This window comes from Hypanus sabinus, chromosome 17 (assembly GCF_030144855.1).
Source record: "Hypanus sabinus isolate sHypSab1 chromosome 17, sHypSab1.hap1, whole genome shotgun sequence".
Lineage (NCBI taxonomy): Eukaryota > Metazoa > Chordata > Chondrichthyes > Myliobatiformes > Dasyatidae > Hypanus > Hypanus sabinus.
The window spans coordinates 11,202,073-11,228,964 of NC_082722.1; the positions used below are offsets into that span (position 1 = coordinate 11,202,073).

Sequence of the window (26,892 nt, forward strand, 5' to 3'; positions counted from 1 at the left end):
AGTAGCAAGAAACAAGCTTTCCAAATGTTATAATGTACCCCAGTACAACTGAACATTAGAAAGCACTGAACTTCAATAGCTGTTCAAAGGCTATGCATTAGTAGTTCACAAGTGTTTCGGGAGGCAGCAATGTGTGTGACTCAGTATAACAGGCATTCACATGCACCTGATTTCACCATTCCAACAGGTTTACAGTGACAGGTTAGACCCTATTTTATTATTGCCTTTCATATAGAGATGCGATTATTGAAAATGGAACAAGTAGTAAGGCCATATGTTTGTGATAGAAATAAGAACAGTATAGCATAGAATGGGCCCTTTGACCCTTGATCAAATGATCTTGTTTTAAAATTTGATAAAATCAGGTTAATCCTCTGGCCTTATAGATACAGCATAATCTCATATTGTTCCTTTTCTGTCAGTTTCGTCCTGCTTCTCTTAGAGTGGGTTTCCTACCCTGGCTGCCATCCCTCCGTGTGCAGCCAGCTTTGACTACCAGGATGGATCAGTTAGATTAGTTAATGATATGCATAAAGCTGAGAAGTCAGAATAAGGTTCAATACCACTGGCATGTGGTTGCTTTGCAGCAGTACAATGCAATACATAAAATGATAAATTATAAATAAATATTTTATACATCATTGGGAAGAATGATTTTTTCCAGCATTTTGTGAACATTGGCTGGATTTAGCTCCAGATTATACTGCGGTTGTACAAGTATGCATGGTAAGATTTACTTAGGATATGAAAGTGGCCAATCAAATTTCAAGGGTGGTGAAATCATAGCTAAAATTGCACTTTATTCCAGGTAAAATCATTTTCTGCTGGATAGCACTTTAATAATGAAAATACATTATCTAATTTTGGGGCACAATTAAAAGGTCTAGGAAGTTCCCAAAAAAAATTTGAGCATTATACATCTTGGCAACTGCCTGAATTTTATAACCCATCAAGACATTGTCTTCTCAGCATCTGCTTCTAATCTACATTAAGAATCATTCTGAAATTGCGCACTTTACTCAATCATTAGTCTTGAACTACCAAATAGTTTAATCTTTATCAATTCTGGAAAAACTTACATGTGATATTTGTTCCCAAAAGATGTGGCTTTTATGTTTCAGATTTACAGCCCCATTTAAAGCACATTTAACATTGGAAAATGTTAAAATCAATGACCAAATTGAAGTGGCTGAGCATACAAAACATTTGTAACCAGATGAACTTAGTGGCACAAATGGAGATTAAGTAATGAAAGATCACATTAAAAAAAAATCAATAAGGATGAAAATAAGTTAACAAGTAAAAAACCAATTATGGTATTTCACAGATCTTCTAATTGCAGCTAATGGAGACAAAAAGATCTAATCTATGTAAAGACAGTACATTCATCAGACTATATATAGGTTTCATATAGATTGAGTACTTGACTAAGAATGTGGTCCAGAGAATAAGTTCACTAACTTCAATCGTATGCTTGGGAGAATATATTAGTCACCCAGACCATCTTTGATCTCTAACAAAGAGCCAAAGCAGTGCAAGGAACTCAATTTCTTGTACATAGAGTACAGCTAGTATCTAAAAAAAGTTGGAAAATTTACAGGAAATGATGTTCCTCTGTTTCTAAGGGGGTAGTTGCAGATGATGGATGCAAGTGAAGATGAAGATGGGATTTTAAGAGCACTGTACTGTCAATAAATTACAACAATTTGCAAGGATCCATCAAATAAAGGGTCTTGTCTCAAAATGTTGACTGTTCATTCCCATCAATAATGTTGCCTGACCTGAATTCCTCAAGCTTTTGGTGTATTGCTCTGAATTTCCAGCATCAGGAGAATCTCATGTTTAAAATGAATTCATTTCAGTGTAGCCAATTGCATAGGTAATTTTGTACCCCAGGGGTTAATAAACTTAAAACAGGGGTTTTTAACTTAGCCCCATAATAAATTATGGAACTTCGGATCCTCCCACTTTTAACACCCTTCAAATTAAACATGCTTTGTTTATAATCAATAGAAAATTGGGTTGCAGTCCATTGTGAAAAATCCCCACAAAATCCTGAAGGTCACATTACATTAATTTAATGTTTCTGAAAGAAATGATACAACAATGTATTAACTTGTAAACAAATTTTATTGAACTTTCATCCAGATAAAATTGCACAAACATCAATTTAGGCTTTCAAACACACAGGAATAAGAAGTGTTCCAGGTCAGTAAACCTCATTCTTTGGTGCAGAGGCTGGGTCTTATGATTCAGAGGTAAATTATATAACTGAGGAAAAAAATACCCGTCACCTTACTGTAAAGACAAACCCAAGAGGAATATTCTATTAAAATGAACTTTTTGGTAGTCTAGGACCCCATTTTCCCCTCTCCTTTAAGTAGTGGTAACCACCAATGAACATTAAATGCTGGGTTGTTGCACAACAGTAACTTAAATACTGCTTGGACATCTTTAAATACAGATACAGGCTCTGTTATTTTGAGGCACTTGTCTAAGTTTGAGAAAAGGGCCTTTGACCACTTGCACCAGACATTTTAATGCTATCCCCTTAATCTAGAACACAGACTACAGTTAAAATTAGAACAGAGGCAATAAGCAAAATCACTTCTTACACAAATCAATAGAACTTCTGATTTTACTGCAGCTCTGCCTCTAAAATAATGAGCCCAGAACTTAATTTCCCTGCTTTTAGAAAACAGCGAAAACTTCTTTTAAGCTATATATTACGTCTTCTCAACCAGGATTTCTGGATCTTGGACCAGACACTTAAATTCTCAAGAATAAATTTTGAATAAAGTCTGCTTAACTAGTGGTTTGAAACCCAGTTTCAGAATATAAAAAAAAACTTAAGCACTTCATAAAATCAGTCCACAAAAACAAAATCTGTTTTAAACAAACAGCACATCAGGTGCTCCCATTAACAACTGGGGTCACATCTTGTCAATGAATAGTCAACAACTCTTGTCTACATTTTAACATCAAACTATTTAGGTATGTGAAATGGATTACTGTATTTCAAGTCAGGTTTGAGACAACTGCACTGGCTAGTAACAAAAGGCCAAATCCTGCAAGACTAAATTGGACCTACTGGCAAGCTTAGAAAACTCACCAATTCTAAGTGCCCGAATCACCAAGTTCCATTTGTGCAGGCACACCAGTGGATTATGAACCACCTCTTTGGCCAGTAGTCCAACTGGTTCCCAAATCTACCTTATCCGAGACCTCTCTCTGCCAAACATGGCCCTGCCACCTCTCACCAGCAATAATTCCGAAGATCTGTCTCCAACTATTTCTACACTTTTAAGTATACACATTCAACGTGTAGAGAAAGGAAAACTGGTGGCTACCATTTTATCAACTCAATAACATCAGATGTGAAACACCACAATTTGATGAAATTATATTGATGCACTGAAAGTTCAAAAGTGGTGTGCTTATCATATTAATAAATTGGCAACATTCAGCAGGACTAGATAGAAAATTCAAATTTTCCCAGGATCTTCTTTTTGATGCCATTGAGTTGAAAGGAAGAAAGGTCCTTCATATAATAGATGACTTACTTTAGTAACATTTTGCTACAAATAAAGAGGAATGTTGCAATTGTAAAAGCCCTTTCTTTCCTGTAAAACATTTTAACGGAACTTCAAATACTGTTAATGAAGTCACTGCAGGCAGAATGGGATTTTCTGTGGCCAAAGGAGATAAACCTAGATCTACTAGTAAGGTTTTACACCAACCAGTATGCAATTACTACTTTGTTCTACACTTTTTCAGCAGCTGATTCATGGGTTCCATTAAAATCCCAGTATCAAAACAATGCACATTAGCCCCCGGTGCAAGCCGTTTGCCCAGTGACATGTGAGCCAACTGGGATTAAACTTGAGGTAGTTTGAAGCTGCTGCAGAAAGAAGCACCGAGGTAGACAAAAGCCATTACCTGACAAGGCACGAGAACCATATCTTGCAACCCTAAAACCTTCAGAGAGTAGGATCACTTCCCTGAGAATTATGTATCATTAAGACCCTAGTCTCTAAATTATTGGCTACTTAGGGTTCTGCAAGTTGATCTTTTTGTTGAGGTAAGATACTGTGCCTGATTGAGTTTAAGAATTGTGAACATAAATCCATTAAGCACTTTTAGTGAATTTTCTACACATTTGTTTTGTAAGGCTGTGTGAATTTTTTTTTCTGAATTCAAGCTAAAATAGACTATGGAGATTTGTACAAAATTGGAAAGTGACGTGTTTTGAATACTCCCGAGTCTTAAATCACACAATTCAACATTACACACATTTGAATCAAGAACATATTAAGTTACCAGTTGGATAGCAGACATCTAAGCCAAATAGGCAGGAAAGAATAAGGAATAAATCTTATGAAAAAAAAACTAACTTCATCACCCCTGAATCCAATCTTTAACATGCAGTTTACATCTGGAAAAGGTCCCCCAGTCTTTCATTATATATGGTCCCATCAAAACAATGTTCAAGAGACAAATTCACGAACAAATTAGCTTTGAACAGCCATTCCACCAAATCCTTTCTGATGATCTCATTGGGAAGCAACATAATCAGACAGGTCATCATACTTTGTACTAGTGAAGTCCCCAGGAGCCACAGCAAAGCACAGTAATGGTCAGAAGTCAAAACTCCATTACTCCAGAAATCACTGAGTCCTACTTCACATCAAATAACTCACAGTATCAACAGAAATGATTTGAACACTAGGAATGGGGTCATCCTATTTTACTTTCAGAAGATACTTCGCTTTGAAAAATGTGGATCACTGCTATCCCAGAGGAACTCAATAATATGGTACATTAACAGACTGACTTGGTTTATACAAGTTATTTATTTTGTTTTTTTTAAAGGCAGTGGAATTACCTTTGATAACACCCCAAGTAGGGATGCCAGGTGTGTGCTTGCATCTCTAAATTTGTGCTGAAGGGAAAAAAATGCCCACGAGATCTAAAGCAGCCCACATAATGTTGCAACTGTAAAAAAACTCAAAGCTAAGAGCACAGCATTCAAAGTACAGGAACTAGACTCAGTAGAGCTTTAATTCTAAAGACAAAGCTTATTTCAAATTTCAAAACATTGGACAGCTTTAAAGTAGATTTCAGACTGACTGGTTCCACAACAGTTTAGTGTGAATTATTAACCAATGCTCAAGCAATTTCCTATTGTGTAAAATAAAAGCCATTCTACACTACAACAGCTAACCACAACTTATCAAATCAACTGTTACAGTCCACCTGAAGCAGCACATTAGCCAGTTTCATCTTGAAAGCTAAACCACTCCATTAGGAACTTCACAATTATGCAGTACACACACTTTAAATTGTCTCTGGATCATGTACATTCTAAGGTAATTTCCAATTCTACTGAAGACCAGCTAGAAATCATCACCTTTCTGCATAATTGGTTGGAACCTATAGAAATCGATTTTTATCAATATTACCCTGTCATAATAGATCTCCCAATAGTTTGCTGACCAACATTTCCACCCACCTCCATTCTAAACAATTCCTACTAAACAGCTAAGCCAGCTTGGAGTAGGGTTAAAATTACTCTGCATTTCAGAACTTGTGCGTTAGAATTCAGAAAGACTGCATCCAGAGGTTGGCCAAAGCATTCATTGTTGTTGAAGCTCAAAGCGAATCCTTTCTGGGGCAACACCATGTTTTGATAAGTAGCTGAACTTCAGTGAAGTTCAAAAATCAAATTCTAAATTTTGAGACAAAAGCAGTTATCTTAAAACAGGGAGACGTTTGGAAATCCATAGTGTTCACTGTTTTTTTTAAGAACTACTGGACCCTTATCTTACGATTGGCAGGATGGTACATATATTCTTTGTAGCTTTGCTGCTGTCTACAACAGCAGGAAGATGGCTTTAAACATGAAATAAATTGTGCCTGTAACGTTGATTACCAGACTAGTAAGGCAGCAGAAATAGTGGAGCATCCGAGAATGTCAACTGAAACTGGCTGTGTTAAAATTATACTACTTTGGTTGTTAACAATTTTTAAGCAAGTGTCATGTTTATATGCTGCAGCTCCTAGACTATAAATACTGATTCTTTAAAGCTCAAATCTCAATTCAAGGCTGTGATGGAAATTTGCATAAACATTGTAGAGTAGTTTTAAAGAGACATTGTCTCATTTCTAAATAAACTGGCTGCTTTGGGCTACAAGGAAATAGGTGATTGAGAGAAGGAATTACACCTATGGAGTCTACCCTTGGTCCATTACTAAACCAAAGTTCTATCAGAGTATTCACGTACAGCACTGTCATTGCTTCAGCACATGGCAAACAAAACTATTATATTCAAGCTGAAAAGAACTGACCTAATTTCTACCAAAGGACAGAATACAACCACATTCTCTTAATCCCAGCAATAAAGAACTGATCAGGTCTTCTCAAAATGCAATAGAAATAATGCATAAAGCACTATTATATCCAAGTACAATTACTTAGATGATTGAATATTTTCCCATTGAGAAAGGCTGGCATTGAGAACAGACTGGATATTCAAATTAGGCCCATACCTAATTTCTGTCTATGGTATTGGTCACAGCACATGATAAAAGGCCATGCAGATTTACACCATTTTTCTGTGGATCCCAAATAGGACTATACAAGAGCCAAAAACAGCTTTTTAAAAAAAACAGCCAATTTTCTTCCAATACTAAGTAATACTGCCTCCAAGACCAAATACAGCCTACTAATTGAGTAGGAAATAGATTTCATACAGGTACCTGAGATTGCAGTAGAGGTAAATATATTTTTGTTATTCCAGGTGCCATAAATATAGATTGAGCTTCAGGGTATCACATGATAACTCAATATTTTTGTTTTATGAAACACCCCAAAATTAACACTCAGAAGAACCCCTCAAGAGCTTCTATGTGCATCAGGCCAAAGAACATTACACCCTAAAACAAAACAAAAGAGGTATTTAGTTTACATTCAGGTGGAGTGTAGGGTTACATTCAGAAAGCATAGGGCTAAACATACAAGATGTTCAATATCAAATAATCCCTGAAAACAACATGTATGCAGGTAGGCAGCCAAAGCCTTTATCAGTCACCCACAATTGGCTATTTTTAGGCTTATACAAGTGGCCAATAGTCTTCCTACCTGAGAGATTTGCATTAAATAAAGCTACAAGACAACTTTTAATACTAAGATACAAGTCTTTGGATTCAGATCATAAAGGCACCAATTGCCTGGACACACTTGCACAGTTCCATGGAAATATTCAAACATTAGTCAGCCCAACATCTGCAGGCAGTGAGGTAGGTCTGCTATAAATTTATGTAGTTTTGAAGTAGTCTCACAGCTCAAGCTCACACTATACCAACATGAGGTAGATGACAGAAAAAAATACCTGTCTTCTATAGGGAAAACAATTAAGATATTGTCCCTGAGCAACAAATCCACAATATAGAAAAACAAGAACACAGCATTAAAACAAGAGGATACGATTGTTGCCAAAGTCGACTACTACTATCAGTCCATCTGGCATTAGGGCTATTCCAGATGGACGGTCCATCTGCCCAAAGCCACTGCCTTGCGTCCCAAACTTGCACAGGAAGTTGCCATTTGGTTCAAAGATCTGAATACGATGATTCCTGGAGTCGGCTACAATGATGCGGCCTTCTTGGTCAATCGCTACACCCTGAGGTCGGAGGAACTGCCCGTTGCTTGTGCCTTCGGAACCAAGGAAGCGTGCTGACTGGAAGTCAGGGTGGATTACCAGCAGCCGGTGATTGTTGAAATCTGTTACCACTAGGTGTCCTTCATGGTTAAAGGCCACTCCACGAGGAGAATCAAAGTGCTTCCACAAAGCCCCCTCAAAGCCATATTTACTGACAAAGTTTCCATCTGGCCCAAAAAGCTGAACTCTATGATTGCGGGTGTCTGACACCAGGATCTTCCCATCAGTATTGACGGCAACATCCCAAGGGTAGTTGAATTGGCCATTTTTGCTTCCTTTCTCCCCAAATTTAAGGATGAACTGCCCCTCAAAAGTGAAAACCTGAATACGGTGGTTGTCCTTATCGGCCACTATGATCCGACAATTCTGATCACATGCAACACCAGCCGGACGATCAAACTGTCCAGGTCTGGAACCTGCTGTGCCAAACTTGTGGTGATATGTCCCACTTGGTGTGAACACCTGGACACGGTTATTGCTACGATCAGCAATAATGATATAACCTTCTTTGTTGACACACACACCCCATGGCCGACAGAGCTGCCCATCCTCATCCCCTTCTCCACCAAAAGAGCAAATTGGAAGCCCAATCCCAGTGTAGTTACGACCTGCTTTGACAATTACACGGAAGGGGCTATTCTCAATATGCTGCCCACGAATTGTAACTGAAACTACATGCTCTCCTTCCAGATGTGGGGAGTAATTAACTGTATAGGTGCCATCATGATGGTCAAGAACATCTGCTCGAAAGAGACACCCATCAGGTCCCATTATAACAACTACTACCAAATCACCACCAGATGATCTCCCTTCGCCAGTGTGATCCTTGGTGATCACGGTGAAGCTGCTCATTTTCCCACGCAGTGCTCGTTTCAGTCCCTCACCAGCAGCTGTAGATAGTGGGGCATATGCACTGCTACTGATTATGCCTAACGACTTGATGGCCTTGTATAATACACCATCAGGCGGAATGAACGAAAGGGTGTCGTCGTCCTGAGGTTGAAGGAGATTCCTAAGTTTCTTCAGATCTTGGATTTGGACAAACATTTGCTCTTTTGCCAAGAGTACATCCACATCTCGCCCATCTAATAGGGCCTTCTGCACACAGTCTATTGTGCTCTCCAGCCTGGATAAATTCTCACGCAGTGCTTCTACTTGGAGGTGTAGAGTCTTGGCCTTCATTTGCCGGATCTTTTCCACCTATTCATATGAAGATTTTAATTAATATTGAACATTATTCCAAAAATTACTTCTATGAATATTTAATTTAATAATTTTCTTCTCTGCTGAAATACATCTATCAATTGGCCTCTGACATTTCACTCAAACAGATTGCACTTTTTTTTAAAGACAGAAAGATGAGAACCATCACTATCAATGGATGAGACCTCCTGACCTGCAACCACCACCTTTGTGTCCATCATTACCACAGCAGGACAGTGGCACATTAGAAGAACTAGAGATCTCAACACCAGAGATCTAGGAAGTAATCCTGGTCTCCGATGCTGTTTCTTCTGGATGCCCTCTGTTCCTACTACAAAGTGTGGGTTGGGAGTTTAACTGGCCACTGTAAATTGCCCCTGTTGCACAAGTGATTGGTAGATTATGATGGAAGTTAATGAGAATGTAGGATAGCAAAGCTATTACAGTGCCAGTGACCAGGGTTCAATTCCCACCGCTGCCTGTGCGGAGTTTGTATGTTCTCCCCTTGATGGTGTGTTTCTTCTGGGTGCTCCAGTTTCCCTCCGCATTCCAAAAACATAGAGGTTAGTGGGTTAATTGGTCACATGGGTACAATTGGATAATGTGGGTTATCCCATGTTACTGTATCTCTAAATAAAACATAAATGGGATTAATCTTGTGTTACTGTAATTGGGTGGATGATGGTCAATGTGGACTCAGTGGGCTGAATCCACACTGCATCCATCACCATGAGTAACATCACTAAATCCATATACAAGTCCAAATACAATATTTGAGACACAAAGAAATTTTGTAGTAGGGCAAGTGGCAATATTCCACATGACATTAAATATTGAGTTGCATCAGTCAAACTATATGCTGCAGTTCAAACTATCAGAGTATGAACTTAATCCAAATTAATACAATGATTTGAAATAGAATCAAACTGATAGACTGGAAAGCATGTTCAGAGAAAAAGAAATAGAGCAAACTCCAACTCACTTTTCGTAATAGCTCACATTCACGTTCCTCTAAAGCCTTCTTGTGCCGTGAAGTTACCGCTTTGACTTCTGATCGAATAACTTGAGCTTTCATCTCTACTTGTTCCACCATAGCTCGAACCTTCTCTATACTGAGCTGCAAGATGGAGAGGAAGTACAGGGCAATGGTAATAATAGGGAAGAGGTGCAAGTATAATTAATGTCACAAATAACATTATTTACACTAATATGACCACTGAACAAAAAGCAGTGGCGTCACAAGAATGCTCTAGAATATTTGAACTACATGTTCAGAGGGCCAGTTATATAAGACTCTTATCCAAAACTCCTCTCATTTTTATATTTTAAAATTGCCCCCAGTGCCCAAAGCTTCAAGGTGTAATTCTACTTAATTTTAGGACAGATGATAAATTAAATTTCAAATGTAAGGAAATTAAAAGGAGCCCAAACCACTCACTGAACTGTTAGTTCCATCCCTGAAATGTTCCAACAACCCATTGACTCACTTTCAAAAGACTTCATCTCATTAACTTGTTTATTATTTATTTTTGTATTTGCACATCGTCACTTTTTGCATTCTGGTTGAACATCAAATGTGGCCTTTCATTGACTGTATTACAGATTTATTGAGTATGCCATAAGAAAGTGAATCTCATGGTCACATATGGTGACATATATTTACTTTGAACTTCCTTTTCTTGCAAGAACCTGACAGGATTAGACTAATTTGTATAATGTCTCAAATGAAGAGTAAAATTGCCAGCAGTCACACTACTTCAGGCTCAAACACAGATAAGGGACTGAAGAAGGGTCTCAACCCAAAACATTGACTGTTTACTTGTTTCCATAGATGCTGCTGAGTCTGCTGATTTCTTCTAGCATTTTGCTAAGGTATACACCTATGTATGGAGATTCCTCATCACTGCGGGTCTACTAGCTATTTAATTTATACAAAACTACACTTCACTCAAATCTGTAATTAAAAACCTCATTTTCCAAGGATACATTTCATACTAACAATGACAAAATCAAAATAAATTTTGCCATCTGCAACCTGGGATACAATTTCTGAACATTTTACTGCAGTAGAGGAGGATTCAAAGTTTATCATTGAGCCAGTTTTCCAGCATTGAACAAAAAATTTACTGTCAATACAGTTACTACCATAACCTTCGGTGCAGAACTACTTTTATTCAACGTATGACTAGTTTAACTTATCCACCCCAAACTCCTTGACAGCCAACCAAAATTTTGATCAAGGCTGCAATAAATTTTTGAGAAGGAATTTTTCCTCAGGATTAACCCCCAAAACATCCTGGATTAATAAAAGTAGTATTTGGATCTTTAGTGTCAATGCTGCTAAGCACTATTTAACTGCATGGTTTCAAGGGTGCTAATTAAAACTAAAATCAAAAGACATTAAGGGTAAACAGGTGCCAAAAATTTCAGCTTTTACTACCAATGCTCCAGTTCCAAAAAAAAACAAGACAAAAGCAAATTGTAGCAGTACAAACGGGAATTGTAAATGCAGCGATCACACTTCAGAAATAATCTCCAAGGATGATAGTTAACTACAGGTTAAGAACCTGTTGAAATCCATCATTTCTTTCTAATTCAGATTACAACAATGAATTATCATAGGCCAAAATATGATGCATATCTTGAGGCTGGATCATTCAATCTGATCTACATACAGTTCCAATTGCACAAACAAAACACAGTACTTTTATCGAAGTCTATCAGATCAACTTATTCTACAGTATTTTAAAAATGTGTAGCACCCTTAATAGCAATACTATTTCGTGGGTTATAAACATTTTCTTTTCAGTGCCAGGCTGTGCCAATGCATCATAACTTCTGAGATCGTAACCTGAGACAGCTGCTTGTCATATAAAAGACTCAACTGCCTCCAGCACTCTTGATATCATTTATTTTTCTAACAGCAGTAAATCTGATCATTGGATAACTGGATAATTCAATCCTGTCTATTCCTTTGTGAAATCAAATTCTAAAATTAAACATTTTCTGAATAGACAAGTTACAAGCTGCGAAGTAAACTTAAAATCTGCTCAAGGTAATTGTAATGTTGAAACTGATAAACAGATGGGGTATCAATGCTTTGTTAGTTTGCTTTATGACGTCAATAGGTGCAGATTTGGAGTACTCCCATTCTATAGACTTTCACTAGACATTCACTATGCTACTGAAATGCTTCCAAAAGGGGTTTTAATAACATTGCCCAACTGTACATCTCAACTCTTATCAACCATGCTGAGCTCCCAACATGAATTTCAAAAGCTCTAGGCCTTTATGCAACAGTGAGCTGTTATTCTTTTAATGTAACCTTGAATTTGCTCAATTTATCTAATAGAAGTTGCTACAAAACACAAGCCCTCTCATTCTACAGGTTCACGTCTATTCACAATGTTACTTGCTTTAAAATTTTCTTCCAAAAGCCTCCCTTTCATCAACTGTTTCCAAGGACAACATCTGAAGCGCAGTTCAAGTTTACTGTAGCAAATAATGCAATGACCAGTTTGGTCAAAAATATCAAATTGCTCAAAAACAGATCTGCCTTGCCATAAATTTCCTAACACTAACTTAAATATTTATTCACATGTTAATTTCATTCAGGAAGGGGATTTCCCAAACAAGGGATTAACTAGCTTTTTACACTGAAATCACATTTTCAGTGAGCAATTTTTGGAAATGCCATGAACATATTGTTTCATAGAACATTATAAAGTGCCACACATGAGACTGCTTACCAAGTTAACAGCCCATGGTATTACAGGAAAGTTACTTAGATGGTTAGAACATTGGCTGAGTGGGAATAAAAGAATCCTTTATCTGGTTGGCTGCCAGTGACTAACGGCGTTCCACAGGGGTCAGTGTTGTGACTTCTCTTTATGCTGTATATATATGATTTAGATGATGGAAAAGATGGCTTTGTTGTCAAGTTTGCAGATGATAAGGAAGATTGGTAAGGGGTAGGTAGTGTTGAGGAAACAAGCAGAATGTAGAAGGACTTAAGATTTCAGGACCTAAGGAGAATGGGCAAGAAAGTGGCAAATGAATTACAATGATGGAAATGCATGGTCATGCACTTTGGTAGTAGAAATAAATTTGGAATATTTTCTAAATGGGGAGAAAATTCAAAAGTCTGACATGCAAAGAGACTGGGAGCCTACAAGTTGACTTGCAGATTGAGTCAGCGGTGAGGAAGGTAAATAAAATATTAGCATTTCAAGTTGTCAATAATACAGGAGCAGGGATGTGATGTTGCAGCTTTATAAGGCACTGGTGAGGCCTCACCTTGAGTATTGTAGTTTTGGGCTCCTCAACTTAGAAGAGATGTGCTGGCATTGGAGAGGGTCCAGAGGTTTGCAAGGATGATTGCGGAAATGAAAGAGTTATCACGAGGAACATTTGAAGGCTCTGAGACGTACTTGCTGGAATTCAGTAGGATCGGGGGGGGGGGGGGTGGGGGGGGGGGGGAAGAGAAGAGAACCTCATTGAAACCTTTCAAATGTTGAAAGGCCTAGACACAGATGTGGAAAGGATGTTTTCCATGGTGGTGGTGGTGGGGGGGGAGAGAGAGAGTATCTAAGATAGCCTCTGGATAGAGCTGTGTCCATTTAAAACAGATGCAGAGAAATTGCTGTAGCCAGAGGGAGTTTGTGGAATTTGTTACCACAGGCAGCTGTGGAGGCCAGGTCATTGGGTGCATTTAAGGCAGAGATTGATAGGTTCCTGATTGGACATGTTGGACATGGCATCAAAGGTTACAGGAAGAAGGCTGGGGAGCATGGCTGAGGAGGGGGAGAAACTCAATGGGCCAAATGCCTAATTCTGCTATGTCTTATGGTCTAAAATGGCCCATTTTATTTGGCCCAAATCTATTTTCTTCGAATTAGCTAATCCTCTATCTATTCCATGAATTTTTAATTTGTTGCAGTAACCTTTCAAAGCACTTTATCAAGCATCTTTTGCAAATGAACACAGGGTAGGTATACAATAGTTCTCATTCATCCACCAAGCTTCTGAAATCCTTAAAGAAGTCAAACATGTCCTCCCTTTAGAATCCATTTTGCAGATACTTGAGCAAAAGGATGAAATGCATTACCATCTTGGTCTAGAAATCCATTTAATCAGTTCCAATATATAAAAAAGGCAATATGGTGCTGCTGAAAGGTCAACTCAATGCAAAGTAGGACATTCTCTAAATGACTTAGAACCCACTAAGAAAAATCATCTTCCCATTTTTCAGCTGGATTACCATTCTTCATGCCCCATTCCCTACTTAAAACTATTTAAATAAATCTTTAGTTATATTAATAAAATCTATCATTGTGAAAGAAGCTACCACATAGTCAAAAGAATCTGATACCAAACAATTTTCAGAGAAGGAAATCTGATATCCTTACCCAGCATGGTCCATATCAAACATTAAACTCATCAGGATGGTTGACTCAATTGTCCTCTGAAAGACCCTAGTAAATGACTCAGTCCAAGAGACAAGAAATGCTGGCTTTTGCAGTAATATCCACATCCTGTGAATGAATGCAGCCTTTCATGGTGCAAGAAAGAGCTCACTGTAAAAATTCTATACAACTCTAACCTATGCTATCTGCAGAAAATACTGCTGCTAGAATATTTTTCCTCTTACTGCCTGTGGGAATAAAAAGATCAACTGTCATTCTTTAGCAGCAATAAAGTTAATTATTTGCCTTGAATTTGAAACACTTATGGTATGTTGATCAAATGTGGTCTCATGAAACGGAACATTAATTCAATCAAATTATTAAAATTCAAACAAGACACTGGCAGACTCAAATCACCTGCGGGTGGTAAGAGTGGGCTCCCTCACCTGTCCCTCAACACAGGAGCCCTTCAGGGTTGTGTCCTAAGCCTTCTCCTTTACATTGATCCTTTACCCAAGACAGTGCTGTCATCCACAGCTCCAATATGCTAATTAAATCTGCTTACGATACTACATGATTGTCTCAATAATAATGAAGCAGTCTACAGATTAGTAGTCATCACCCTGACAGTGGTATCAAGAAAACAATACTGCAAGAACAAAGGAGCTGGTTGTGGACTACAGGGAGGAATAGAAATAGGCTAACCCCAATTGACATCAATGTATGTGTGGTTGAGAGGGTGAACAGCTTTAAGTTCCTCGGCATACACATCACCAAGGATCTTGTGTGTTCTGTACATACCAGCCATGTGATGAAAAAAGTACAAAAGCACTTCAGATGGTTGAAGATTGGCATGAATCCCCAAATCTTAAGGACTTCCTACAGGGGCACAACTGAGAGCATCCTGACTGTCTGCATTACTGCCTGGTATGGGAACTGCACTTTCATCAGACACAAGACTCTGCAGAGAGAGGTGCAGACAGGTCAGCACATCTGTAGATATGAACTTCCCACTATTCAGGACATTTACAGTGATAAGTGTATAAAAAAGATCATTGGGGACCTGAGTCACCCAAACCACAAACTGTTGTAGCTGCTATCATCCGGAAAGCTTCTTCCACCAGACTGATCACGCTGATACAATTGTATTTTTATTCTATATTACTGTATGTACTATTCATCACAAGTTACTATAAATCACACATTGCACATTCAAATGGAAACGTAACAGATTTTACTCATATGCGTGAAGGATGTAAAAAAAAGTCAATTCAATTCAGACTGTGCTCAACCGCTCTTTCTACCTGTCATGATAATAAGTTTAGAAAAAAGTTATTGACACCAATTCAGTTGTAAATGGACTATTATGCACAACCACTGATTTCTAATATGGCAGCAGCAACAGACTAGGGCATAAAGACATAGAAAATTTGCATCAAGTTTATTCTACACCAAGTGCTACAGCTTTGAGACCAATATTCAGAATGTTTGTCTGGAGGAGCTTGGTCAGTTCTGAGTCTGGCAAGTTACACATCGCATCTAGCAAGTTACTGATTCAATGTCTTTGTCTAGATAGGGGAAGACAAAAACTGTGTGGCATTCTATTGTATGCACAAAAGCAGAGAAAAGCATGATTCACTTATTATTTACAGTGGACTCTTGTTAATTGGACGCATCAGGACCAGTACATTTTGACCCAATTAAGTGCCTGCCCCAATTCATAGAAATAGATAAAAAGATATCCTATAGTTCTGATTGAAAAGTTCCAGAACCTGGGTCTCTATACTTCCCTCTGCCACTTGACTTCCTAACCAGGAGATCACAATCAGTGCAGATTGGAAATAACACCTCCACTTGCTGAAAATCAAAACTCATGAACCTCAGGGATGTGTGCTTAGACCATAGGTCTAGTCCACAGACAGACATAAATTTGAGAAAGACCTATTTAGATCCTATCAAAAAGCTTCTTGCAAGTGTGGATTGAATTGAATTGAACTGACCACTTCTTACATCCATCACAGACATGAGTAAAAATCTTTATGTTACATCTCCCTCTAAATGTGCAATCGTAGTAATTTATAACAAATAGTACAGTCAATGCAACATAGAAATACACTCAAATCAGTGTGAGTTAATCAGTCTGACGGCCTGATGGAACAAGCTGTCCCAGAGCCAGTTGGTCCTGGCATTTATGTTGTGGTACTGTTTCCTCGATGGTAGCAACTAAAATAGATAGTGGTTCGGGTGACTTGGGTCCCCAATGATCCTACGAGCCCTTTTTACACACCTGTCTTTGTAAATGTCCTGAATCTTAGGAAGTTTATAACTCCAGATGCACTGGGCTGCCTGCACAACTCTCTGCAGAATTCAGTGATTAAGGGAGGTACAGTTCCCATATCAGGCAGTGATACAGCCAGTCAGGATGCTCTCAATTGTGCCCCTGCAGAAAATTCTGAGGATTTGGGGGCCCATACCAAACTTCCTCAATCGTCTGAGGCGAAAATGGTGCTGTTGTGCCTTTTCCACCACATAGCTGGTGTGTACAGACCATGTGAGGTTCTCAGTGATACGAGTGCCAAGGAACAAAGCTGTTTACCCTCTCAACCCCAAATGCATTGATGTCAATAGGGGTTAGCCCATCTCCATTCCTCCTGTAATCCACAACCAGCTCCTTTGTTTTTGAAACATTGAGGGACAAGTTGTTTTCTTGACACCACTGTGTCAGAGATGACTTCTTTCCTGTAGGCCACCTCATTATAGAGCACAGAACATAGAATAGTACAGCACATTACAGGCCCTTCGGCCCACAATGTTGTGCCAACCCTCAAACCCTGCCTCCCATATAACCCTCCACCTTAAATTCCTCCATATACCTGTCTAGCAGTCTCTTAAATTTCACTAGTGTATCTGCCTCCACCACAGACTCAGGCAGTGCATTCCACACACCAACCACTCTGAGTGAAAAACCTTTCCCTAATATCTCCCTTGAACTTCCCTCCCCTTACCTTAAAGCCATGTCCTCTTGTACTGAGCAGTGGTGCCCTGGGGAAGAGGTGCTGGCTGTCCACTCTGTCTACTCCAAGTGTGGCCTAACTAGAGTTTTATAGAGCTGCATCATTACATCGTGTCTCTTAAACTCTATCCCTCGACTTATAAAAGCTAACACCCCATAAGCTTTCTTAATTACCCTATCTACCTGTGAGGCAACTTTCAGGGACCTGTGGACATGTACCCCCCAGATCTCACTGCTCCTCCACACTACCAAGTATCCTGCCATTTACTTTGTACTCTGCCTTGGAGTTTGTCCTTTCAAAGTGTACCACCTCACACTTTTCCAGGTTGAACTCCATCTGCCATTATTGTTTGAGATTAGGCTAATCAATGTAATGTCATCGGCAAATTTAATTAGTAGATTAGTGGGTGGCGACAGTCATGGGTGTACAGGGATTGCAATAGTTTGTTTTCTGACAAAAGTGTACTTGGTAACGGAAAGATCTTCAAAAGTGAAATTTTGAGAGTACCATGTTTGTATGTTCCTGTCAGATAAAAGGCAAGTATAACGGGTTTAGGGAATCTTTGAGAGATATTTCATGTAGCAAAAGGATAACAAGTCACAGGTAGATAAGGTCATAAAGAAATCTTCTGGCACATTGACCTTCATAAATCAATTAATGAGTACAAGAGCTGGGATGCTATGTTGAAATTGTCTAACACCTTGGTGAGGCCCAATTTGAAACATTTTGGTCACCTACCTGCAGGAAAGATAGAAATAAAATAGCTGGTGTGTACAGACCACTATGGTCCTTGGTGATGGGAATGCCAAGGAACAAAGCTGTTTACCCTCTCAAACCCAGATCTATTGAGGCTACAACTAGAGATCATAGGTTATGGGTGAAAGCTGAAATGCTTAAGAGGAACTTCACTCAGAGGATGGCGAGAGTAGGAAGGAGCTGCCAGTGCATGTGGTGGATGCAGATTTGATCTCAACGCTTACGAGAATTTTGGATAGGTTTGTGGATGAGAAGGGCATGGAGAGCTATGATCCAGGTGCAGGTTAATGGGACTAGGCAGATTAATGTTCGGGGTATGGACTAAATGAGGTGAAGGACCTGTTTCTGTGCTGTCATATCCTATGACTAACTGAATAACAAATTAAGTATTTAAATGAAATACAGAACAAATTAGAATACTAATACAGTACTATGTAACTACTAGCTCCTACTATTTATTTACAGAGGAATTTACCCAGTGTACACTGTCATGTTCTATTAATACTCAGCATAAAATCAGCACAGAAATCTAGCGACTGCCTTCATAGGATGTCTTTGACAACTGCATCCTCCAAATCTTCATTTTCAATGTAACATTAAAGATGATTTCCAATAACTTCAAATTTTCATAGTTCTTAATTTGTAGTGAAATTGTTTCATTTTCACACCCAGCCTGAATTCTCAGTAAGCAACATTTCAGAGTTGTCTTACTGCTTAGCTCTCACCAACTATCAGTGACAAAAATCACTGCTGTTTGAACACGCACACACAGCTGACGCTATTTAAAAATTGTTCGTTCTAAGCACAATGTAGTGTCTAACAGCGATGTAGTATCTAACAGCCATGCAAGTGTACGCCTCTGATGCAAGTTAGAAACTGTCCTGCAGTCCCAATTAAGTGGCATAATGTCCCAAATAATGGAAATAATCTTGGCTACTTTCAACCTTCTTTAAGTTTCCTCAAATAAGTGGCTGCCCTGAAATAACTGATGGTCCAATTAAATGGAATCCAAGGCACTTGCATAAATAAAACCATCATTGCTCCATTATCCAGGTGAACCAGAAATTCATTCCAGCAGCCGAAGTAAAAAGCTATGATCACTAGGTCTTGCCATACCTACCGAGACAGCAGCTGCTGGAGCTCAATTTTTAAAGGTTTGCCTTTTACAATACTGAATTAAATGTCCAGTACAAGTATCAAAAACATGACCTCCATTTTTTGCAGCAGCAGCCTTGATAAACGTGCAGTTATTCACAAAGGAAAATGACAAACTATGCTGAAAGGAAACCTATTCAAGGAGCTGAACTATAGCAGTAAAGAGAAAACTGAAATCAAACTAAACTGAATATATTGTGCTGAAGCTTGTAAGCAGCTTAATATATGCTGGTACCCTTTCAAGTGAGGCAATACCATGACCTGGAAACATTGTCATTCCACTGACAGATTGAAGCCTCAGACTTCCTATTCAACATAGCAGTAATGGCCACTGCCAATGGTAATCACCACCTCCAGGACATTAAGGAATGGGCAATAAATGCTGGAATAGTCATTCAGCACATTCTGAGTATGATGAAATTCTCAATTTTACTTTAACAGTTTCAGGGTACAAAATTAAACAGCTGAATTGAAGAGAAACATTACTGGCATTAAGTTGCGGTTCACTAATGTTAAAGAGTTTTGATTATCTAAGCAGATTCATAACAGCCGAGTTACAATGTTTACATTTCATTGGGAGACTTTTGAGATGTAATAATCTGGCAAGCTTCATACTTTTACATTTCTCTCTACAGTTAACTCTGCTTCCATTTTAACAGCTAGACAGCAACACCCCCAAGTAAATAAATTCATTTATTTTACTTGGCAGTTTACCCCCATGGAAAAACATGGTAACGTTTCAAGTCTGGGAAGCCCATCTATTACACATTCCACATATTTCATTTAATCAAACGCAAATTTAAAAAAGGGACTTCTATGTATGTAAATGTAACACTGCGGCGAAAGGAAGTCAATTTCCCTTCACAAATAACAAAGTTTAACGCACTAGTTAGTCTTTAAAAGACAAGTTTTTAAATTCAAAATAATCAACTAGCCTTGAAAATTGGAAATATTCAATGCTTTTTTTAAAAAGCAGGACTTAATTGTTAAAATACCTGACAAATGGCAGGAGCTAGATTATGCAAGAGCCACTGAATGCTTACAAATTAACCTGTTTGCTCAATCTAAAAACAGAGCTGTTCTATTTTAACAGACAACCTAACTCTGACCCAAAAGAAGTCATGAAGTATTCAGAGCACTGAAGTTCACCATAATTAGCATCTGTGAGGTGTCCTGGTTTCTCCACCAAACATCAGCATGACAAGAATTAACAGTAGATCTGTGAACTAACAGCAAATACGTTACATTTTTGGACTGGAAGCACTATCATGCGTCAAAGAAAAAGGAACACATCACAGATTCCTGAAAGCCACTTAAGTGAAGTAACATGGGATGGTGCTTCACTCCTGATGAAGGGTTTCTGCCCGAAACGTCATCACTACCTCCACCCATAGATGCTGTCTGGCCTGCTGAGTTCTGCCAGCATTTTGTGTTTTTATTTATTTCCAGCATCTGCAGATTCACTCGTGTTGCCTGAGAAAATAATTTGCAGTCTGGAGGATCAAGCAGTATTAATGGAGGTCTGGCAGTATTATTCTAAAAGAAGCTGACATATACTTGACATACCAAGTCAGTGGTATATTTAAAGTGAAGGTTGATTGGTTCTTGATTAGTAAGGACTTCAAAGGTTATGGGGAGAAGGTAGGACAATGTGGTTCCGAGGGATAATGAATCAGCTATGACTGAATAGTGGAGCAGACTTGATGAGTTGAATGGCCTAATTCTACTCCTATGACTTGTACGGTCACAGACACAAAAAAAACCTCTTTTGCACCTTCATTTCAATGCTTTGTCATGCCAGGGAAGCGGATGCAGTCTGTACAGAGTGTACATTTGCATCCCAAAGATATCTTCATAGGTTAAAACAACACACACAAAATGCTGGTGGAACACAACAGGCCAGGCAGCAACTATAGGGAGAAGCACTGTCGACGTTTCAGGCCAAGACCCTTCGTCAGGACTAACTGAAAGAAAAGATAGTAAGAGATTTGAAAGCAGGAGGGGGAAATGTGAAATGATGGGAGAAAACCGGAGGGGGTGGGATGAAGCTAAAAGCTGGAAAGGTGATTGGCGAAAGTGATACAGAGCTGGTGAAGGGAAAAGATCATGGGACAGGAGGCCTTGGGAGAAAGAAAGGGGGAGGGGGGAGCACCAGAGGGAGATGGAGAACAGGCAGAGTGATGGGCAGAAAGAGAAAAAAACTAAATATGTCAAGAATGGGGTAAGAAGGAGAGGGACATTAACAGAAGTTAGAGAAGTCAATGTTCATGCCATCAGGTTGGAGGCTACCCAGCCAGTATACAAGGTGTTGTTCCTCCAACCTGAGTTTGGATTCATTTTGACAGTAGAGGAGGCCATGGATAGACATATCAGAATGGGAATGGGATGTAGAATTAAAATGTGAGATCCTGCTTTCTCTGGAGGACCGAGCATAGATGTTCAACGAAACAGTCTCCCAGTCTGCGTCCGGTCTCACCAATATATAAAATGCCAGCTCCGGATGCAGTATACCACACCAGCCAACTCACAGGTGAAACGTCACCTCACCTGGAAGGGCTGTCTGGTGCCCTGAATGGTGGTGAGGGAGGAAGTATAAGGGCAGGTGTAGCACTTGTTCTGTTTATAAGGGTAAGTGCCAGGAGGGAGATTGGTGGGAAGGAAAAGATGTGCTTGGTACTGGGATCCCGCTGGAGGTGGCGGAAGTTACAGAGAATTATTCGTTGGATCTGGAGGCTGGTGGGGTGGTAGGTGAGGACAAGGGGAACCCTATCCTGAGTGGGGTGGCGGGCAGATGTGTGGGAAATGGGAGAGATGTGTTTGAGAGCAGAGTTGATGGTGGACGAAGGGAAGCCCCTTTGTTTAAAAAAGGAAGACATCTCCTTCATCCTGGAATGAAAAGCCTCATCCTAAGAGCAGATGCAGCAGAGATGGAGGAATTGTGAGAAGGGGATAGCATTTTTGCAAGAGACAGGGTGGAAAGAAGAATAGACCAGGTAGCTGTGGGAGTCTGTAGACTTATTGTAGATATCAGCAGATAAGCCATCTCCAGAGATGGAGACAGAAAGATCAAGAAAGGGGAGGGAGGTGTCAGAAATGGACCAGGTAAATTTGAGGGCAGGGTGAAAGTTGGAGGTGAAGTTAATGAAGTCAACGAGCTCAGCATGCGTGCAGGAGGCAGCACCAATGCAGTCGTTGATGTAGCTAAGGAAAAGAGGGTGACGGATACCCATATAGACTTGGAACATGAACTGTTCCAAAAAGCCAACAAAAAGGCAGGCATAACTGGGATCCATGCGGGTGCCTATGGCTACAGTCTTGGTTTGGAGGAAGTGGGAGGAGCCAAAGGAGAAATTATTGAGAGTAAGAACTAATTCCGCTAGACAGAGGAGAGTGGTGGTAGAGGGGAATTGGTTAGTCTGGAATCCAAAAAGAAGCGAAGAGCTTTGAGACCGTCCTGGTGGGGGGTGGAGGTATATAGGGACTAGACGTTCATGGTGAAAATAAGGCAGTGGGGGCCAGGGAACTTAAAATCACTGAAAAAATTCAAAGCGTGAGAAGTGTCACAAACATAGGTGGGAAGAGATTGTACAACGGGGGATAAAACAGTGTCCAGGTATGCAGAAATGAGTTTGGTGGGGCAGGAGCAAGCTGAGACAATAGGTCTACCTGGACAGGCAGGTTTGTGGATCTTGGGTAGGAGGTAGAAACAGGAAGTGTGTGTGGGAACTATGAGGTTGGTGGCAGTGGATGGGAGATCCCCAGAGCTGATAAGGTTGGTGATGGTATAGGAGACAGTAGTTTAATTGACTACAGTGAACTTTTGTTTGAAGTGGCAAAATAAGTAAAGGGGAAATTGATGGCTATGGAAGGGAAAACGTTTCAGGGGTACAGCATAATCAAGAGTAGGACTGATGGGATTGCTCTGCTGGAAGCTGGTTGGATTAATGGGCTGAATGTCCTATCACAATAAGGCAGCCAGTTTGGCATGTGTCTATTTGCCCTAGCCTGCCCAAGTGAAAGAGGCTAAGGCTTTGGAACATACTAGCAAAGACACCAGTACACATTTTGGATTGTACATTGCAACCAAGATAGAGACATGACAATTGGTGTGAATAAAACCAAGCTGTTTCATCCTAGGTGGTACCAAGAACACGTGCTACTGGAACTGCATTCATCTTGATAAACCTTGGGAATATCCATCTCTGTCCTGCCTTTCTATCCAACAATATTGATTTTAATCCGACGACAGGTCTCCTTCAGCACCACACCCACAAATGACCAGTTATGAGACAAACTAAACACCAAAAGAGAGAATTAAAGAAATGCAAGAAAAGCAGAGGTATAACATTACAAAAAAATCCAAACAATTTGGTAGAATGGCAACTGGAGATTGCTCATAGTGCAGCGTGGCTTTCTAGAACCTTCTGCAACTTTAGAAGGCGTTTTGCCATTCTGATAAATACAGGCACAGTGGGAACTTAATCAGGAATAAAGAATGTATAACCAAAACTGAAGGTGGTTCTACAGATTATGTCAATGGCAGCCAACTGCTAAGTGCTCTGTGGACTTGAATGCTAAATCAAGGCAATCTTAAGGTCCTGCAAAATTTGTCTTTGTAAGAGGACAAAATAAAACTCAAGTTGAAACATCCCAAAGACCAGTAAACAATCTAACAGTTAAGTCAGGAGTTTGCAACAGGTATACTCAACAGCCATGCAGAATCAAACAAATAGAAGCTGATGATTTATACTCACCCTCAAATTTCCCATAATAAACTAATTATATTCCCAAACACAGAAGACACTAATACTGATGGTTCTGGGGAATTATTATTATTATTTTTTTTAAAAGCTAGTTTAGCACAGAATCTTCTATCCTAAGTATCAAAGAGTTTAATAACACTCAAACAAGGTACTAGCCTTGGCAGTTATTTTCAGGGAGGGAAGTATTAGAAGAACGCTAAGCCTATGTTTGATAAAAACCATAAAAGACCCCATAAATCTCACAACTGAATGCATTGCTGTCTTCCCTTAAAATAGGTAGTGATTTTGTGCTCAAATTATTTTCCGAACACTGCTGTGGTGCAAGCAATGTTTAAATAGCAGTGCTAAGTAAACATGGTTCACAGCAGCATTCACTTTCCTGTGGCTCCTTAAGGTTGTTGCAGCCAGGAGTGGTACTGGCAACAAGCTCCCACTACCTATTAGATGCTATACAACTCAAATAGCCTCTGATGACCAAGTCAGCTCCTGGCCTTCATATGTGGCTCAGCTTCTATGCACGGCATAGAATATTCGCTATATTACTTTTTGGATTTATGATATAGATGACCAAGATCGCCCTTCATGGCTCCAACTGGAGGAAAATTCGGTAGTGAGGTTTTTGTTAGCTTCTTTATTAGGAGCTCCTCTTCCCTTTTTGCTCTCCAGAATAGGTAGACAAGCTCTTAACCCTATTGTTAAACATACTTAAAAAATTTGGTTTCAATTTCGTAGATTTTTTTTAAATTAAATGATTTTTTTACTTTCTAGTAATATTTATTCTAATTTCTTTTTAAACCATCAACTTTGGATAAGGCTTTTCTAACATGCAAAATTAAGGGAATAAAAACTTTTCTAGATTTGTTTTTACATGACTGGTTTCTGGAGTCTTAAAACCAATCACTTTGGACAGATGGGGCTCGTCAGCCATGGTTGGCAGCTCATCTATGAAAAGGAAAACTTTGATCTTAAGCCTCTGCTGCCTTGTGACTATATCCTCTCATAGTGAAGGCTTTAGGAGTAAACCCAGAGGGAAAAGTCAGAGCTGAACTCTCAAAAGTCCTACATTGAGTTCAAAGCTGACTGGCAACTCCTGCGACACTGCTGGTCTCTGCCCTTCATTTGGGTTCAAATGATGCTTAGAGAGGGGAAGTTCGCTACACAGGCAACAGCTTGCTCTCCAAATCATACTGCCCTGGCTTGTGTAGCTAAGGTGGCTAGGACGCAACATCCATGGTCCACCCTGACCGACACAGGCCTCACCATCACTTTCCAAACCACAATTGACAGGAAAATGAGAAAGATGTACAATTTATTTTAAGTACTCTTACCTGAAGTATCTCCTTAATAGATTTACAGAAAGAATCCTTGATAAAACATTTATATGGAAAATGCCAAAATCTAAAAGGAAGCCATTACGGTGGTTCTAGTGTTAAAGGTCCCATTATGACTCAGCAGCCTTATACAGAATTGTGTACTGAATGTTTCAACATACAAGTTCTAGGATTCAATCACTCAGTACTGATAGAGGACATGAGATTCCACAAGTTCAAATGGCAAATTTATGGTTGTGGGTAGGAAAGCAAATGGTGGAGTGGTTATTTGCTTTTTAATCTACTATTTCCAAAGTTGTAAATGTTGCTGGATGTTTAGCACATTTGCACAAATGTAGCTACTTATGACCTGAAACTTACCGAGCTCTATTTCTAAATGCTAATCGCATTCAGAATGGCTGGTTTCTGAATGGCCACGTCTCTACTACTGCTAAGGCATACAAGTTCAGGGAGAGGTGGGCAGGGAGGGTGGAAATCAGAAAGGAATAAGAGTAGAAGTGATTAGAAAAGATTAGAGCAAATTAAACTCAGGAAAGTTACAACAACACATTTGCAAACCTGAATGGCCTGCCGGCCTTGCTGTGCATCTGCTAATAACTGTAAGGTTATTTCTTTGGAGTCCTGTACGGCATCCTGGAGGTAGACAAAGCTGTGACCTACATGACGGCTCATTGTGCATTCTCGACAAATCGGCACAGCGCAGGTATCACAGTACAGACGCATCACCTGAAACAGAAGAAACCTATCAGCATTGATAAATTTCAAATTAAGACATTCATTTAATAGAGAAAATCTTCAATTTGTTCACGAAAGCACGAATGAAATGATGCCTTAACGAATAATTTTGCAAAATTGCTCTGTAAAAGGAACTTCAGTTCGTGTTATAATTATTTTTTGGCAAAATATTATAAGTTTCAAATGGTAACCATGGCTCCACTTCCTAATAATCACAGCAATTTTAAATATTCATAAGTTATTTCAAAACGCTGAAGTAGCAGGTAATTTATTCCCCACAAGATCACTCCAGTATTCAATGGCTGATCTCACCACTGGCTTTAACTCCACATTCCTTTCTGATCCCTACAATCTTTGATTGCCTCAAATTAAAAGAAACCACCTCAGCCTTTAATATACTCAGTAACCTAGCACCCAAAGCTTTGAGAAAAGAATTCCAAGGATTCACAACATTCAACAGAAGAAATGTCTCAGCCTTGAATACTGATTATCTAGGTCCCTCGCAGCACTGAGCTTGTCAAATTTCCCTAATTTAAAAAAAAATAGATAATGCAGTTCTGACAGATGAGAAAAACGATGCAGGTCCAAGATGCTGTGTTCAATCACTTGGATTCTTTTAAACTTTAAAGATTTAGGCTCACTTTACTTGATCTTTCTTCACTGGATAACTGGATGGAACTGGATTCCATCTGAGAAATCAACTGCACCCTATCCTCGTTATATGCATCTTCAGACTATGCAGATTCACAGTTATGCAAGGAACCTATTTCTACCAATGTCTCCTTATATGTGTCCAAAACTCAGTTATG

At 39.3% G+C, this 26,892-nt stretch overlaps 1 protein-coding gene across 1 annotated transcript in view; it reads right to left on the bottom strand.

Moving 5' to 3' along the window:
• Positions 1-2,117: 2,117 nt before the first annotated feature.
• trim71 (tripartite motif containing 71, E3 ubiquitin protein ligase) overlaps positions 2,118-26,892 on the bottom strand; it is a 48,244-nt gene continuing 23,469 nt past the window's right edge. The window contains exons 2-4 of the mRNA XM_059992540.1: positions 25,907-26,074; positions 9,907-10,041; positions 2,118-8,921 (exon numbers count right to left, since the gene is read on the bottom strand). Of these exons, the coding sequence (XP_059848523.1) occupies positions 7,470-8,921; positions 9,907-10,041; positions 25,907-26,074 (1,755 nt within the window). The 3' untranslated portion in view covers positions 2,118-7,469. The remainder of the gene's footprint in view (positions 8,922-9,906; positions 10,042-25,906; positions 26,075-26,892) is intronic.